The sequence below is a fragment of the Podarcis cretensis genome (genome assembly GCF_951804945.1).
Source record: "Podarcis cretensis genome assembly, chromosome: 6".
In the NCBI taxonomy this organism is placed as follows: domain Eukaryota; kingdom Metazoa; phylum Chordata; class Lepidosauria; order Squamata; family Lacertidae; genus Podarcis; species Podarcis cretensis.
The window spans coordinates 75574608-75590568 of NC_137175.1; the positions used below are offsets into that span (position 1 = coordinate 75574608).

Consider the following 15961-nt stretch of genomic DNA (forward strand, 5'->3'; position numbering starts at 1 on the left):
TTAGATTTTGTGTTGCCAAGCACAACACGTAGCAAAAGAGCATTAGGAAAGGGTCCTTCTCAAGATACAAGATCCGACACATGGCATTCGAACCCAGGAATGCTTTAAATTGATGGCAATTATTCACAAATAATGTGAATTATTTGTTATGTGTGTTATGTTGAAGACCTTTAAGCACCACTCATTATAGAGTCTGCAATTCTCCTGTTTATATTTGTTTTTGTACCCAGAAAAATATTGGGGCTTAGGAAACTGCTCTTTAATATTAATATTTGATTGAAAGAATTTCAATTCTGCATTGCATTTTTGTGTATATATATTCTTACACACATTTTTGTTCTCCCCCCCTCACTTCCCCCTTCCCCCCTCTGTATCACTTTATTTCTTTATATTTTTGATGCCATGGCTTCATTTCTCCACATTGCTTTAAAAAAAAAAAATTCCCACTTGCCCGTGTACCTGATTTAACTCAGGAAACTGATGAAGCAGACTGTGTCCCTTCAAAGCTTGTGCCATAATAAATTTGTGAGTCTTGAAAGACCTACGAGATCTTGATTGCTTTTACTGCAACATATGAACAGGACTGTCCCCCGTGACCTTGTTCAACATGTGAATCTTTGTCAATGTTTTGAAATGTTCTTAGCTCATGAATTGTGCATGAATAGCTCTGTATAGTTTTGTTGTTTAATCATTATAGCACAATCTGGCTTCTCACCGTTGGGACCTTGGTCTACAGCTGGCCTTGAATCCTGAACAAATGGGAGTAGCATACACTTTGTTGATTAATGCCTGCAAATACATCTTTATGCAGTTAATTTTCCTGTTCTGAGGGGATGACTAAGGAATGAAGCACAGAGGCCTCTGTCCCAGATCTGCAGGCAGAGTTATCCAGTGCTGGCCAAGGAAAGACCTCCACTGTGGATCACCTTTTCCATCCAAAGACAGCATGGTCCATAGCATTCTATAGTCCTTGAGACGCCCTCTCAGAGACCATCGAGTCACACCCTTAATCTTCAGAAATGCACATGCATATTCTATTACACAGAACCAACCAGACGACAAATTGACAACTGTAACTCTTGCGGGACACAGACGAGATACCTCTGCTTCAATGAGGAATTTCATATTTATTTTAATGATATTAGCACAATAAACTCACACAGTAGCATTGATTCTGTAATTATTTAACAAAATACATTTATAGCAATTTACAAATAGGTTTTTTTTTGTTTTCATTTTAAAACAGTGCATAACATTTTATTAGAACACAATACTTTATATAGAATTCTCGTTTAAAAACATATCTTGTATTTTACCCAATTTATTTGTTTTTCTTAGTAAAGCACAGCCTAACAAAGAAATTGGTGCCCGTTTTAGCGAGTAAGAAAAAACTAGAAGATGCCACCTGTCAATTTATCTGATTTGTTTGAAATTAAGGTATCAGTGGAATGTAAACAAAGGTTAATTTTATAAAAGGCTCCATAAATGATATACATGCCAGATTCAAGAGTTCCAATGTATATCTTATAGTTATTATTTTGTTCTTTAACGTAATTATGTTTCTGAGAAGCCAGTATTAAAAAGAGTAGCCTTTGGCACTTCTGAGTAAAAAAAGAGTATTTTCAATATTTTAAGTAAAGAATGCAATTACAATGATTCTGCAAGTGCTTTTAAAATTGTCTGCTATTAAGTAGGAAAAGTTTAGGTAGGAAAAATAGCACACTGCACTTGAAAAGATGCAGTGAATTTCAGAGACTTAAAAGCAACTTGTAATGCCTTTATCTATGGTAAACTACTAAAACAAAGCAAACTACAAACCATTGCTCCCACTAAAGCTCACTCCGCTCACCTATTGTTGACAGAATAAGCTGCTTTCCCAGAAGGGCTATTTTTTAGTCCTTGTTTTATTGCAGTTGCTTAAATTGTCATTTTCCCTTCTTAGATTATCAAGTTATTAACAACTCTGTGTTCTCTCACTATATTTCTAGGTCAGCCGTGATTGCGTCCTACCTCTTTGTTTCAAGGTCTTCCCTGCTTGGTGTATCTAAACTAAACTACAATCTCTCATCAAGCCAAGTCTTTGCAATATTTTTTGTAAAAAAAAAAGTGGGAGGGAAAGGTCAATACCAAGCAGATCTGCTTGGGTTGTTTTACAGTTTTTAAAAAATGCTTATAAATACTGTATATGGAAAACAGTCACCCCCAACCCAGCTAGGTAGATCTGTATGCAGATTTTCTACACAAAATGTTGGGATCTTTGGGTGCAAGAAAGTGCTGGATATGAAAATCTGCTGGCCGGATGCCTGCATCCAGCGATCAGGGCGGCATGCTTGGTTCCTGAGCTGGATTGGGAATTTGCATGGATGGCAACCGACACAGGGTCTGTTGAAATGGGATGTGGAGATACAACTGGATATCCACCCCAGTTCTCGGCATGGCGCACTCATTGTCGCAAAATGGTATGAAGATTAATGGTGCCTTTGAATCTAATCCAGATGAGAAATGCTAAACCCAACCTGCTCTCTGAAGTCACTGCACATGGGGCTTTTGTTTCTGCACAAGTCATTGCCTGCTAAATACTGTTGCGTGGGACCGACATGGGGTTTTTGAGCCGTTATCTGAAGAGCGCGTTTTGCAGGTGTGAAACCTCAGTACTGTCACTGTCTGGGCAAGTGTGAAAGGCTCTCAGGTAGGAAAACTGGGAATGACCTCTGTTTTAGGACCCCAGAGACTAGCTTTCGATGGGGGCAAGGTGTGAATGCATAGCTCAGCTGTGAAACTGGGTGATCTTGGGCAAATCGATATCTCTGTCTAATTTACTTCACAGCTGTGGTGAGGGGTAAATACCACTGGGCTCTTGGGCAAGGGAAACAGCTGCAATCCTATACACAGATACCTGGGAGTAAGTCCCACTGAACCCAGTGAGGTTTGTACTTCCAAGAACACATGTATGTGATTGCATAATTAGATTAACTTTGTATCTTTATACCCACTGTATTTTTGTCTGCTATTTTATAGCACTGAGTGGGTTTTACTCAGAAAGGCGGCCTACAAATATTTTAAACAAAATAAAAAAGTAAGGAGGAGGAAAATCATTAGCATCCAAAGGTTGTATCCAGTGCTAGTTTTGCTTGGAATAGACTCACTGAAAATAATGGACACAACTAATTTAGGTCCATTATTTTCATACAATCCACTCTGAGTAGGACTTAGTTGGGTATAATTCCCAAGTATTTTGAGGTCATTGGATTCTGGATAGGTCTGTAGGTTTTCCAAATGGTAGATGCTCCTGTGATTTTCAACGTTTCTAGCTGACTACTGCAAGAGGCATTCACAGAATTTGATTTTTGTGAGTTTCTGGTATGAATTGATCTTATCCGTGTCTCCAGATTAATGTGGAGATTGGAATTTTGTTTCATTACAGATTTTGCACTTCTTGAATATTCTGATGCAGTTCTTGGCAAAACAGAAAGTATCAAAATACCATATGTTTAAAAATGTGTTTTAAACTACACTTTAACATTTGTACCTTTTCTTTTAAAAAATCATATTTTGAGAGTCACATTTAAATGTGAATTTTCATGTCAGATTTTTATAAAAGAAATAGCAAACTAATGCAGAAACATGGAAGGGACGGAGTGAAAAAATGTCTCAGATAAAAAATAGTGTGGTTTGTCTATCCCTAGATAACTCCATTAGCTACATTCTGTATGACTTAGGGCAAACACTTCAGTTTACAACTGCCATCATCCCTGATCATCAGCCAAGCAGGCTGCGATTGTCATCCCAATTCCAAACCAGTCAATTTTCTCCTTAGAAAATAATCTCGGCAGCTTCTCATCTCCTCAGGATGAGTTCACAGCAAGGAAAGGCTTTTCAAATCCCTAACTGAAAAGTATGTTTAATGAGAATATCCACTGGATCTAATCTGTGGTACAATACAGCACTTGTGTATTAATTTGGCTGTTGCAGGCCACTCCAAATCTCAAAATAAAAAATAACGACAACCCAAATGAACATTCTAGGAGTAGCTTAATGGGCATTATGTGCCAAGCCAGACAAGTGAAGGAACAACGTCTTGGAGTGAGCTCAAATACGCGTTTCATCAGCAGTTTCCCACAAATGACAGGGTTAGCCCATCCATTGGACTGGGACTTTTGTCTATGGTATTATGCCCAGAGAGATTACCAGATGTCTCATTCCCTGACACTACCCTCATCAGGTTTGCCTTAAGGGATCTTAAATAACTCAGAGGAAGGCTAAACTGCCACAGTGGTGCAGGGATACAGGATAAAATACTGTACCTGCTTAATGTTGCCTTACTTTGAGTCTTTATGATGGCAAAAACCCATCTGGGATAGGACCTCGCAACTTAAACACCCAGTAATTTCACTGATGCTGTTTCAGGTCAACCCCTTGACGGTTTTTACTAGCTAAAAGGAGGTTAAGGTAAGTGCATTAGGATTGCTTGGCATTCTTAAATAAGTTCAGGTCATCTCCGAAGGCAGAGAATGTGGCTCAGGTTCTGGAGGAGGGTACAAACAGGCCCAAATCTTTGGAAGCCTGAATTATAATCCCCCCCCCCATCTTTACAACATAGTAGCAATTATCAGAGTGAAGCACTAGATAGTCAATAATGAATAAAAATTAGGAAAGATAAGCAATGAGACAAATCGAGAAACTGTTAAAAATGAAGTGTTAATCAGTGCTCTAAGAGATCCCTGTTTGTTTGTTTTTAAAAAATCCCATGCTATTTCAACTAGTCCCAGATTAGCTCACTGAGAAGTGACCTCTTTGTAGCACCTGAAACTAAACAATTGGAAAGAAACAGAAAAATTAACCAGAAGAGAAAATGTTTCCATTTTCATTCACATTGGTTTTTTTTTTGTTCCAGTAAACATTTCAAAGAACTACACAAAACCTTTGCAATCTTTTAATGTGAAATACCCACTATAACAAAGCTGTCAATATTTTTCTACTCTAAATGAATGCAGCCAGCATCATATTTTCAGCAATATCACTTGGAAAGGAATTACACATCAAAACGTCATGTGTCTGTAGCAATGAACAGGTATGTAAGTTTACTAAAAAAGTAAAAGTAAAAGTAAAGTTAGAATCAGCACCGACTTGTATTAAATTTTGGTGCAAAACCCGCAAAGGTGAAGTACAACACTGATAGTACACCTTTTGCCCATTGTCCTTAGACATATATAAATCAAAAAGTTGGCACATTCAGGAAATAAGGTGTCTGTATTTAAGATTGCTGTTTTTGTTGACATTGTTCCCATTGGAAAAACATTTTGAGTCTGAGGGAAAAGAAAAACCTGTTAGGTAACATCCCGTTTGATAGGTTCTTGCATTTGTGCTTCCCCCTCCCCCTCCACTGCAACATGAAACCCACAAATTCATGCACAATCACTACACATCAGCAACATCCAAAAATGGTCAGGCTGATGGTTGATATTTTGGCACATCAAGAATATTTCGGCATCAGCTCAAAAATAGAGCACAAAGCTAGTACCAAACGGTGTCGATTGTCAGTGGCATGGCTGGGCGGAAGCACCGAGCCTCATTCTTTGTAAGCTCTTGTGGGGGATGTTCCCTTGTAGAAGATGTTCCTGGTATTCTCCGGGCTGCTTCCTCTTTCAGGAATCAAAATGATATTACCTTTCCTTCGAAGCGTAGAATCACGGCTGGAGGAAACAGACAGGGTCTCTGAGCCAATCTCGCTGCCTTCCACTGGCGTGACCCTTATTGTCGTCATCCCGTGATGGTGGAGCTCGCTGTTGTCGATGTTACTTCTTTTTCTGTCCCCGGATCCATAACTGTCTTTCAAAGATTCGCAGCTCTCCGAGTCTCTGTTGAGATCATTGAGCTCGTACGTCTGGCGAAGGCTTCCTTTCTCGGGAGCTTTCCATTTCCACGAGCCACTTCCTTCACCTTCCGACGGCATCTGAATGATGGGCCTGTTGTTTTCGGGGTGGGCTTCGACTCGCACGATGCTGCTCGGCTCGTGGTCCGTCAAGGTTTTGTATCGGATGGAGCCTGTGCAGGTGACTGTGCTGCCGTCGGAGCTCTTTGGGCTGCCCTGAAGGACGCCTTGCTGCTTTGACATGGCGATGACCTGCATGATCCTTGGCTGGCTGTTGCTTCTGCACCCGACAGTCTTCTCGGCGGCTTTCAACCACTTAGCTCGGGCGGAGCTCGTTTTGGGAGACGTGTTCACATTCTCCTGCGTCTCTTCGGGGATGTGGACAAGCTGTGAAGAACCTGGCCGGGACTGAATAGAAACTCTTGGCCCACCAGAAAGGCCAACGCTATTGCAGCCTGGCATGCTGCCGGGCTGGATTTTCAGGTACTGACTGGGAGGCCCATGGTGATCGCCATTAACGCCAACCCTGGATGGCTCAGAGCTAGACCTCATTTCAATTGCTCGAGGTGGTGACTGCCCAGAATCCGTCTCTATCACCTGCAGGGACAACTTCCGGCTTTCATTCTTGTTCTTCCACTGGGACAGAAGCTGTTTGGAGCGGGCAGAATCCATAGATGCATGGATGGTTGCGTTCCGACGAGCTGACTCTTCCATTGCAGGCGTGTTGGCTCTCGGCAGTGTGTTGCTGAAAGTCACCATGTTCTCCTTCCCCATTGGACTTCGCGGCATTATAATTTCTACGTCGGCATTTGCCCTTTTGAGGTTGGTCAGGGAGCCAGTGTCCCTGTGGTTCCTGTTTAACATACTCTCAGTATGGTGAGGGGGGATGACGTCGTTGCCGCTTCCGTTTTTCCCTGGTAAAATTCGACTGGGATCTTGGCTCAGGTCAGTCAAAGACCTTAACGGTTCTCTGTGCGGGTTCTGGTTGAACATATTGTCTTCGCTCGGCAGGAAGTTCCCCACAGCGTACAGGCCCTGGCGTTGGGAGAAGAAAACAAAACACAGGATCCCATTATGAAAAATAAATATTTGGACGTTATTGACATTCAGTGGCTGTGTGTGCAGAAGCTAGAAGGAGAATCCACTTTATGAAGTCTTGGTTCTAATATGTCTTGAGAGACCAACACAGACAGGCCAGCAAATTGCAGGACATTTCTGGAAATGTCGCCTTGACATATTTTAATATCTTGGGCATGCCCAGTGGGATTCTGTTCCCTGCCCTGCTCCAAACAACAGGCTTCACCAATTGTTTTGAAACATTCCATAATTTAAATTTCAAAAGTTGCTTGCCAGATGGGCTGCTTCTGGGCAAGAAACATCAGCCTTTCAAAGCCCTTGCTGGGTGCTTGGGTTAAGCCAAACAGTCCTTTGGATCTCGACCACTGTGGGAAGCATCCATTGATGTTTCAACAGAGCTTACCTCCAAATCAAAAACCATTTTGAGTGCATCATTTACTAAACAATGTGGCTTAAAATGAAGAAGAATGGCAATAAAAGCAATAACAATAATACTAGAAATGCTATCATTTACCATTTAGGTTTGTGATAAGGTGATGATTTCTCATCATAATTCACCAGTAAATGAGTTAGGACAAAAATCAATCCGAGGCAAGTTATCAACGTTGCTGAACATAAATTTCAAAGAATTCTCAAAAGATTATTTTTCTTAATGTAAATACTGCTATTTCATATTCATTTTCAGCTTTGGGATAACTCCTGTCCCTCACACTCAATTTTACAGTCACACCAGCCTGATTTACCGATCATGGCCTCAACCTGATTAGTTTTCTGCTCAAAGGTTATGCCCTTTCTGTTGCTTAATAGCCATGTAATGCAATATCTTGGCGAGAGACAAATTCATCAGTTTCAAATCAATTTGTGCAGAACCTCAGCAGGAGCTTGAGCTTCTCTCTATTTACACATTCAGTGGTCCATTAAAAAGAAAATGCATTCCACTCTCTAAGGACAAAAACAAGTCTCAAGTTTGAAGAACACCAAGTTCATCACGCGTGTACTCCAAATGGGCTTTATAAATGATATAAGGCTGCTACAGCTGGCCTTATCCATTTTAATGGTTTCAGTGTTCAGGCACTTGTCTCAATGCGTGCTGGGTGGTGATTTTAGGCTGACCTTCCCCAACTTGGTGCCTTCATGCTGCCTCTCCTGGTATGCCCCGCGGAGGACCTTAAGGTCCACAAATAACAACACTTTGGAGGTTCTGAGCCTCAAGGAGGGTAGATTGGTTTCAACTTAGTTTCAACTAAGAAGAAGAAGAAGAGGAGGAGGAGGAGGAGGAGGAGGAGGAGGAGGAGGAGGAGGAGTTTGGATTTGATATCTCACTTTATCACTACCCTAAGAAGTCTCAAAGCAGCTATTTCTTTTTCCCTTCCTCCCCCACAACAAACACTCTGTGAGGTGAGTGGGGCTGAGAGACTCTAGAGAAGTGTGACTGGCCCAAGGTCACCCAGCAGCTGCATGTGGAGGAGCGGAGACGCAAACCCGGTTCACTAGATTATGAGGCCACCGCCCTTAACCACTACACCACACTAGCAAGGGTGACATAACTGGGCTTCTAAGGCTTAGAGCACAATGCCCCACAGCTGCAAAAAAGAAGGGAGCCATGGACTCAAAAAGGTTGAAAACCTCCGTTCTACAGTATCGTGCAGAACAGAATCTACTACAAATAAAAGTGAAACAAAATATTTCTTATTTGTAGGGCATTTAGCTACCAAAACACAGGCGTCTCTGCACACTTCCCGTCTACTTACCAAGTACAGGGCAATTCCACCTCCAATTAAAAAGCCACAGTAAACATCAACTGGGTGGTTTTTGTACTGGGTGATGCGAGTCAGTCCACATATAATCCCACAGATGATAAATGCGAATACTAGGAGTGGTTTCAGAAGCTTAGAGGAGTCGGTTAACGTGGAATTGAAGTACATCTTTAAAACAAAACAAAACATTTAAAAAAGCAATTTAGTTAAATCTCCCAGGTGGGATGGTTTGCTTCCTTGTTTCCTTAATGAGCTAGTAATGTGCGTCTCCTTAAGGTCCATAGTTTCTCATCCTGAGCTTTCGCTTTGAACTCCATGGGCTTCAGATCATGGAAAGTTTGTAGAAATTAACACAAACTTCTCAACTCTTTTCAGTTTCATTCATTTGATGCGGAGGTTAGAGGCATCTGATCTGCATTAATGTGAATTAGTGGCATTTTAAGAAGTACTTAACTTATTCTGAAATAAAAAAAACAATTTCATAAAATTTTACCCTCTAATTTCAGCCCAGATTTCTGATTTTTCTATTTCAGGCCTCCCTAAATCAATAAATGGGGGACGGAGAAAAAGTTTTTTTCTGCTTCTTTTGCGGGGGGACGCTTGGCAGCTGCAGTCTCAACCTTCCTGCTTTAAACAAGACATGAAATGACATTCTGACTTTACCCTTTTGTCCACGTTATTGCAAAGAGGCTTAATTACTCACCGAAACGTACACAGCTGCAAATGCTGCCAGGGTGGCGTGTTGCGAAGGGAATGACTTTCTGCAAAGGAAGGACACCCAAATTAAATTTCTCACTTAAAAATACATTCCGCAAGGGCTGATTTAAAAATAACCAAAGCACCGGGTGGTCCAGTATTGTAATCATATTTAACTTACAAGCTGTAATATCATCACGCTACAGGGCTTAAAAAAAATGCCGTTCAGTGTACTGGAGAGAATGTGGAATTTAGGCACCATTAACAGAGGAAACTTCTGGTCTCAAATAACGTGGGTTTTGGTTTATGTATTGCAATGGACAGATTCTACAATTACACAGAAGAATCTGTAATGCACAACAATCTAGGGAAAAAAGGTTGAGTAATTATCGCCATTGGGTTGCATCCAAATAAATTCCGCTCAGAGTAGACTTCTTGAATTAATGGACTTAATTCAGGTAGGTAGCTGTGATGCAGTCGAAATTTATATATATATATAAAATGTCCAGCAGCACCTTAGAGACCAACTAAGTTTGTTCTGGGTATAAAAAACTTAGTTTGTTATAGTTTGGCTATATTAATGCATAATGGACTTGGGTATAAGCTTATCTAAATCATGAGAATGAAATGCATGTATGCACGCCCAGGTCTTGGAAAAGCTTGGAAAAGCTTACAGATATTATCAGCAGATTTTGGTCCACAGTTATGGACGAAAATAGATGGCAGCACATTTTTGACTGGATTGTAGTAAGTGGCCTTAAACTGAGCCAGACCATTATCCATCTAGCTCAGGATTGTTTACCTATACTGGCTCTCCAGAGTTTCAGGCATGGATCTCTTGCAGCCCTCCCTGGAGATGCCGAGGTTGAATTTGGGACCTTCTGCATGCAAGACATATGTTCTACCACTGAGCTACCCCCCCAAAAAAACCCAAGACATAATAAACAATGAAAGACCATATTTCCCCCCCTCCCCCATCTTTTTGTGTCTAACCTTCCATCGTTGATGATGATGGGATCGGTTCCTGAGCAAATATCCTCCACGATGTAAGAATTTTCTGAGCAGGATACGTTGAGTGATGTATAGTTAGGCTTGCATACAGTCAGGAAATATGGCGTTTGATACCCAGTTGACAGCTGTATGATGTCAGTGATGAGAGCTGTGGCACAAAGGCCAAAGATGTGGACACCTAGAAGTGAAGCGGGAGAAGCCTTAACATCTTTGGCCAAATAGATACAGCACTTCATCCTAGGTCAAGGGATGGTAAACTGGTGGCCTGTGGCCCAAATCTGTCTCCACCGAACAATTTCATTTGGTTATCGTATTTTAATCAATATGTGTTTTCACAGAGAGCAATGTGTCATGGCTTAAAGCTAAACCTCTCTTTAGATTTAGTATGTAACAGCTCGGCTATATCTTCACATGCACACTCCACAATTGTAAAGTTCTCGTAGTTAAGTGATGCATCATCATTAAGGCTTGCTTCCCAGTTGGAGTTTGCTTGTGTAATAAAACCTGCTTCTAGCCTTGGGATCATAATCTGGATAATAGAGTGCTTTGCCTCCCTTGGAATCAATAGAACAATGCCCAATTAACAGTGAAAAATGGATAAGGTCATTGGTGCAGTTAGGTAATTCTGTAATCAGGATTTAATGGTTTTAAGGGAGCCTCCCTTCTTTAGGAGAGTGGCCTGGTTCATACCATGGTTTGTTTAAGGCATGGTTTGTTTAACAAACCATGGGCTAGCCACAAGTTGTGCCACAGAAGTCTGGTTTGTTTTCCTGTGGCTCTTGTATAACACCTTTGTAGTCAGGTGAGTGTCATACAAACCATGAGCAAGGAAAGGTGCTGGACTCACATGTAACACCAAGCCATAATGAAAACAAGATAATATCACCAAGACAACTATCTGTAAACAAACAATAAACATCCATAAAAATGGCAAAAGTTGTTTCCTTCCCAAATTGGTTTTATCTTAAACAACAGCAGACACAGTAAAGAAAGAGTTCACTTGTAATATATCAGTGGTTCAGTGCTCATTTCTTCTCTTTCCAAAATAGATTTTATTTCGAGCAATTGTGAACACAGTAATAAAGAGTCCACTTGTGATATAACAGTGGTTCAGTGCTTGGACATCATTCCAGTAATCAGATGTTTTGTTGCTAAAGAGCTTAGTCATCAAGCTTTGTAGTAAATAATATACAAGAGAAGACAGTATGTAAACGACTTAAAGGAGATATATCTGTCCCCATCTGCATGTTTCCATTGGGAGGAGCATAGAAAGAGGATGGTGTCTTTCAGTTTGTTAAACCTAAAGAAGGCTGATGACTAAACTCTTTAGCGACAAAATGTCTGATTACTGGAATGACGTCCGAGCGCTGAACTACTAGTATATCACAAGCGGACTCTTTCTTTACAGCACTTGCAATTGTTTAATATAAAACCTATTCGGGAAGGAAACTACTTTTGCCATTTTTATGGACATTTATTGTTTGTTTACAGATACGTAGTTGCCTTGGTGGTATTATCTTGTGTCGACTGCGGTAGTGACTGTATCACCACCCTGGTCTTTGTTTTATTATAATGAAAACAAAGCAAGGCTCTTAAGTCAACAAAAAGCATGGCTTCAGACTGTGGTTTGTTGGTAGTAAGCAAACAACAGTGCAGCTGCTGAGTGGGGTTCACATATACATGCTAAGCCACAGTTCCGTAAACCATGGTTTAGTGCAGTATGCAAACCAGGCTGGCATGTGTGATATTTCACTTACTTCAAAATGTGATAAGCAAGACCTGCTGTGTTTGGGGGCTCTTCTTCTGCTCAGTCTGGACTTCTCCCCAAAGTTCTGGCCTTGTAGCTCAACTAATTCTAAACATGTAATTTAGTTGCAAGCCACAATGATTTTAACAAGATCTGCTTCCACCAAGTATTATTTGTACTTTCTATTTGTTGTTTTTGAATGTATTATATTTTTATTGGTAATAAAAATTATTTACCCAGGATAGCATGACTGATGTTGTATCATAATTAGTTGGTTGTTTTTTTAAAAAAATAAAGTATATTACATCTCTTCAACCATCTTACAGCAGGATACTCGGTCCTCCCCCCCCTTTCTCCACAACAACCCTGTGAGGAGGGTAAGGTTGAGAGATGATGTTTGTCATCAAATGAGCTTCCTGGCTGAGTGGAACCTGGAGCTCTACATGTCTAGTTCTATACTCTTGCTGTTACACCACACTGACTTAAGTAGCAGTGGGGTGAGCTGTGCTGAGAAAAGTGGGTGGGTGCTTTGTAAATGGACTGTGCAATAGTTCAATATTATAATGAAAAGGAACACATTATGCACTGTGGAAAATGGATACTGAGCACTTGTGGTGTGAAGCTAAGAAACTGCTCAATGTGTGTGGGTCCCCCCAATGATTTTAGCTCTAGACTGTCGTTCTTTATTTCAAACAGAGCCATGCCAAATTAATATCACTGGCAGCTGTGTATTTATTTCTCATTTTCTCTTGTTAAAGGGGATCTATAATAAGTCTTCTTATCTTTAAAGGTAAAGGTAAAGGGAGCCCTGACCATTAAGTCGAGTCGTGACCGACTCTGGGGTTGTGGGGCTCATCTTGCTTTATTGGCCGAGGGAGCCGGCATACAGCTTCCGGGTCATGTGGCCAGCATGACTAAGCCACTTCTGGCAGCACACGGAAACGCCGTTTACCTTCCTGTTGGAGCGGTACCTATTTATCTACTTGCACTTTGACATGCTTTCGAACTGCTAGGTTGGCAGGAGCAGGAACCGACAATGGGAGCTCACCCTGTCGCGGGGATTCGAACCACCGACCTTGTGATCAGCAAGTCCTAGGCTCCGTGGTTTAACCCACAGCGCCACCCTCGTCCCTCCTTCTTTTCTTTACAATCAAGGAAAATGTTGACTTTTCCTTGTGATGTATTTATGGCCCATCAAGCAACCTGATTTATTTATTTTTAGGCTAACATTTCCAGATGTCAGGTATCCTTCCTAGACTGTACTATTTTATACTGCAGAAATATTTATATTTTTGAACATAAGCAAAGGCAGGGATTTCCACCTGTCCAGACTGGATGATCCTGATGAGATTATATAACTTCAGAAATAACATCTTACTTTCCTCTTTCCTTCTCTTCCCTTTCTCCCTTTTGTGTCATGCCTATTAGATTGTGAGCGTGTTGGTGGTCTCTTTTCATCTCTGTATATCACTTATGAAGATGTTTGACCCAGCCCTCATGGTACATTCTTGTACATCTTAAATCTGGCATGTCCTTCAATTTATTTTTTTAAAGAGACTAAAAGCAGCAGCATTCTTACAAATCAAAATCAGAAATTCTTCAACAAAGGCATGAGCCAAAACTCACCAACAAATCGGACGGCTCTCCTAAGGAAAGAGTTGAATTTGCAGCCTCCCGCATTGATATTGGCCTCGGCTCCTATCCCATTCCGACGTTTTGAAAGGCAGCAGTAGAGAATTCCTTCGCCCACCATGATCTGTTATGACAAAGGAAGGGTTCAAGGCAAAGCTAGCAATTATGTAGCCAGAGCATGATTTGTTTAGAAGGACTCATATATAGTCATAAGAGACCAAACTTCATTTGTGCCTGTTAACATTGTTCCAAGAACATGGCAAGGTTAGATGTAATGCATTTCACTGTCTTGAAAACTCATTGTTTTGCAAGGGAGATATTTTGATCTGTTGGGATAAGGACAGTGGTTGACCTTGGATCTGTTCCACCTCTCTAACAATGGCATGCTTTGGGGCTTCTTGGATTGATTATATGACTATATTAACAAACACAATTAGAACATCTGCACCCACACCGTCCGCCTCAAAAGAGCCCCAAGATCAGTATTTTTGTTTCACAACAACCCTCCCAGGTAGTTAGCTTAAGATACTAAGATACAATGTGATGCCCAAGGACACTAAATTAAACTCATCGCTGGGTGGAGAATTCACATTTTGAAATGCCTTGTTTTGACACTGCCATCAGGGCTGAGCTGTAATAACTTGCCCTGCTCAGTGACCAAACATGGCACGAAGGAGACAAAAACACAAGGTTGGGGGTGAATTGGGCCACAGTTATTTTAACGCCACCAACCTGCAGAGGGGAACCATGGTGAGACATACTCCCTACTCATAACAAACTGCGGGTGAGCCAACCTGCCAAAGGTGAGGGGTACCACTTCATCTAACCTGTCCCTTAAGCCCCACCTTTCAGGTGAATAAAGAGGCCCCCAGGATTATAGGTTAATGTTACACGTTGGCCCCAAAGGTGCCTCTTACCATGCCAGTGAGTCCCACAGCTCTGAAGGCGAGTCTCGGAACTACAACCTTAACTGCCTGATAACCTCTGGAGACCTACCTGCCAATGTTTAACCTATTTAACCGCCAGTTTAACCTATTTATTGGTTAATCTTTGTTCATTACACCTGCCAGCAAATCAGTACAGAATAGTGAAAAATAAAACCACCAAGGCCAATCAACTGTTGACTCCCCTCCCAATTTGGCCCTAAATGGTGACCAGCAATGGGAGGGATGGGAGGGTGGGTAGAATGAAAAGGTTGAAGGCAGGCCAGGGCAGGCCTAAATATGCCCTGCATTGGCCCTATCCCCAACAATGGGACTGTGGGGGGGGGGCACCATTTTGTCTATATAAGCAACAGCACTCACATAAACACTGGCAATAGAAGGCATGGTTTGGGGGCCATTCTAGATTTAACATCCTTTAAGCCAGGCATGGCCAAACTTGGCCCTCCAGCTGTTTTGGAACTACAATTCCCATCATCCCTGATCACTGGTCCTGTTAGCTAGGGATGATGGGAGTTGTAGTCCCAAAACAGCTTGAGGGCCGAGTTTGGCCATGCTTGCTTTAATCTGACTGAATGGCTTGTGAGTATAAAAATCAACAACACTCTACAGTTGTCCCTGCTAAACAAAAATTGCAACAAGCTGTTCATGCACTGAGGGAAGAACTCAGTAGTGCTCTTTCGCTTAGATTATATCCTACCCAAAGCCTGAAACGACCACAAGATCAATGCACAGAAACCTATGTTCGCTCTTAATCTCTCTTGCACCTACTGGAACGTAATAGTTCTCTTCAGTTCTTCATGGACTGTTAAAAACAACAACAACCACTCACAAACCCACAACCTTAGGGTTGGTACGCATTTGCCTGTTCAACCCTTGATGAAAGCAAATTCATCCAAGGTGTAAATTGAGCTATCAGAGATTTAGCAGCGCAGACACACAATGGCATTCAAAATGCAAAACCTTTCCACACGTTTACTTGCCTGTTGTCAAGGAACGTAACATGCATGAATATACATTTAATGCTCACTCTTTGGTTGTGGGAGGAGGTAGAACTATAAGGAAATGGATTCTAATTACCAATAATCAGGGTGACCCCCATGTATTTTAAGCATGAAGTAACGCGGGCGAGGTGTTATTTATTTATTTCATGTTGAAGCTTTAATTAAAAGCTGTGGAAACCCATGACTGCTGATGCAGCAGACTTCCTGCTGCGTGGTGAGCGGAG

At 41.5% G+C, this 15961-nt stretch overlaps 1 protein-coding gene across 1 annotated transcript in view; it reads right to left on the reverse strand.

Annotated features, from left to right (window-relative positions):
• Positions 1–5091: 5091 nt before the first annotated feature.
• PLPPR4 (phospholipid phosphatase related 4) overlaps positions 5092–15961 on the reverse strand; it is a 32869-nt gene continuing 21999 nt past the window's right edge. The window contains exons 3-7 of the mRNA XM_079981281.1: positions 13787–13916; positions 10396–10591; positions 9410–9467; positions 8701–8874; positions 5092–6907 (exon numbers count right to left, since the gene is read on the reverse strand). Of these exons, the coding sequence (XP_079837407.1) occupies positions 5570–6907; positions 8701–8874; positions 9410–9467; positions 10396–10591; positions 13787–13916 (1896 nt within the window). The 3' untranslated portion in view covers positions 5092–5569. The remainder of the gene's footprint in view (positions 6908–8700; positions 8875–9409; positions 9468–10395; positions 10592–13786; positions 13917–15961) is intronic.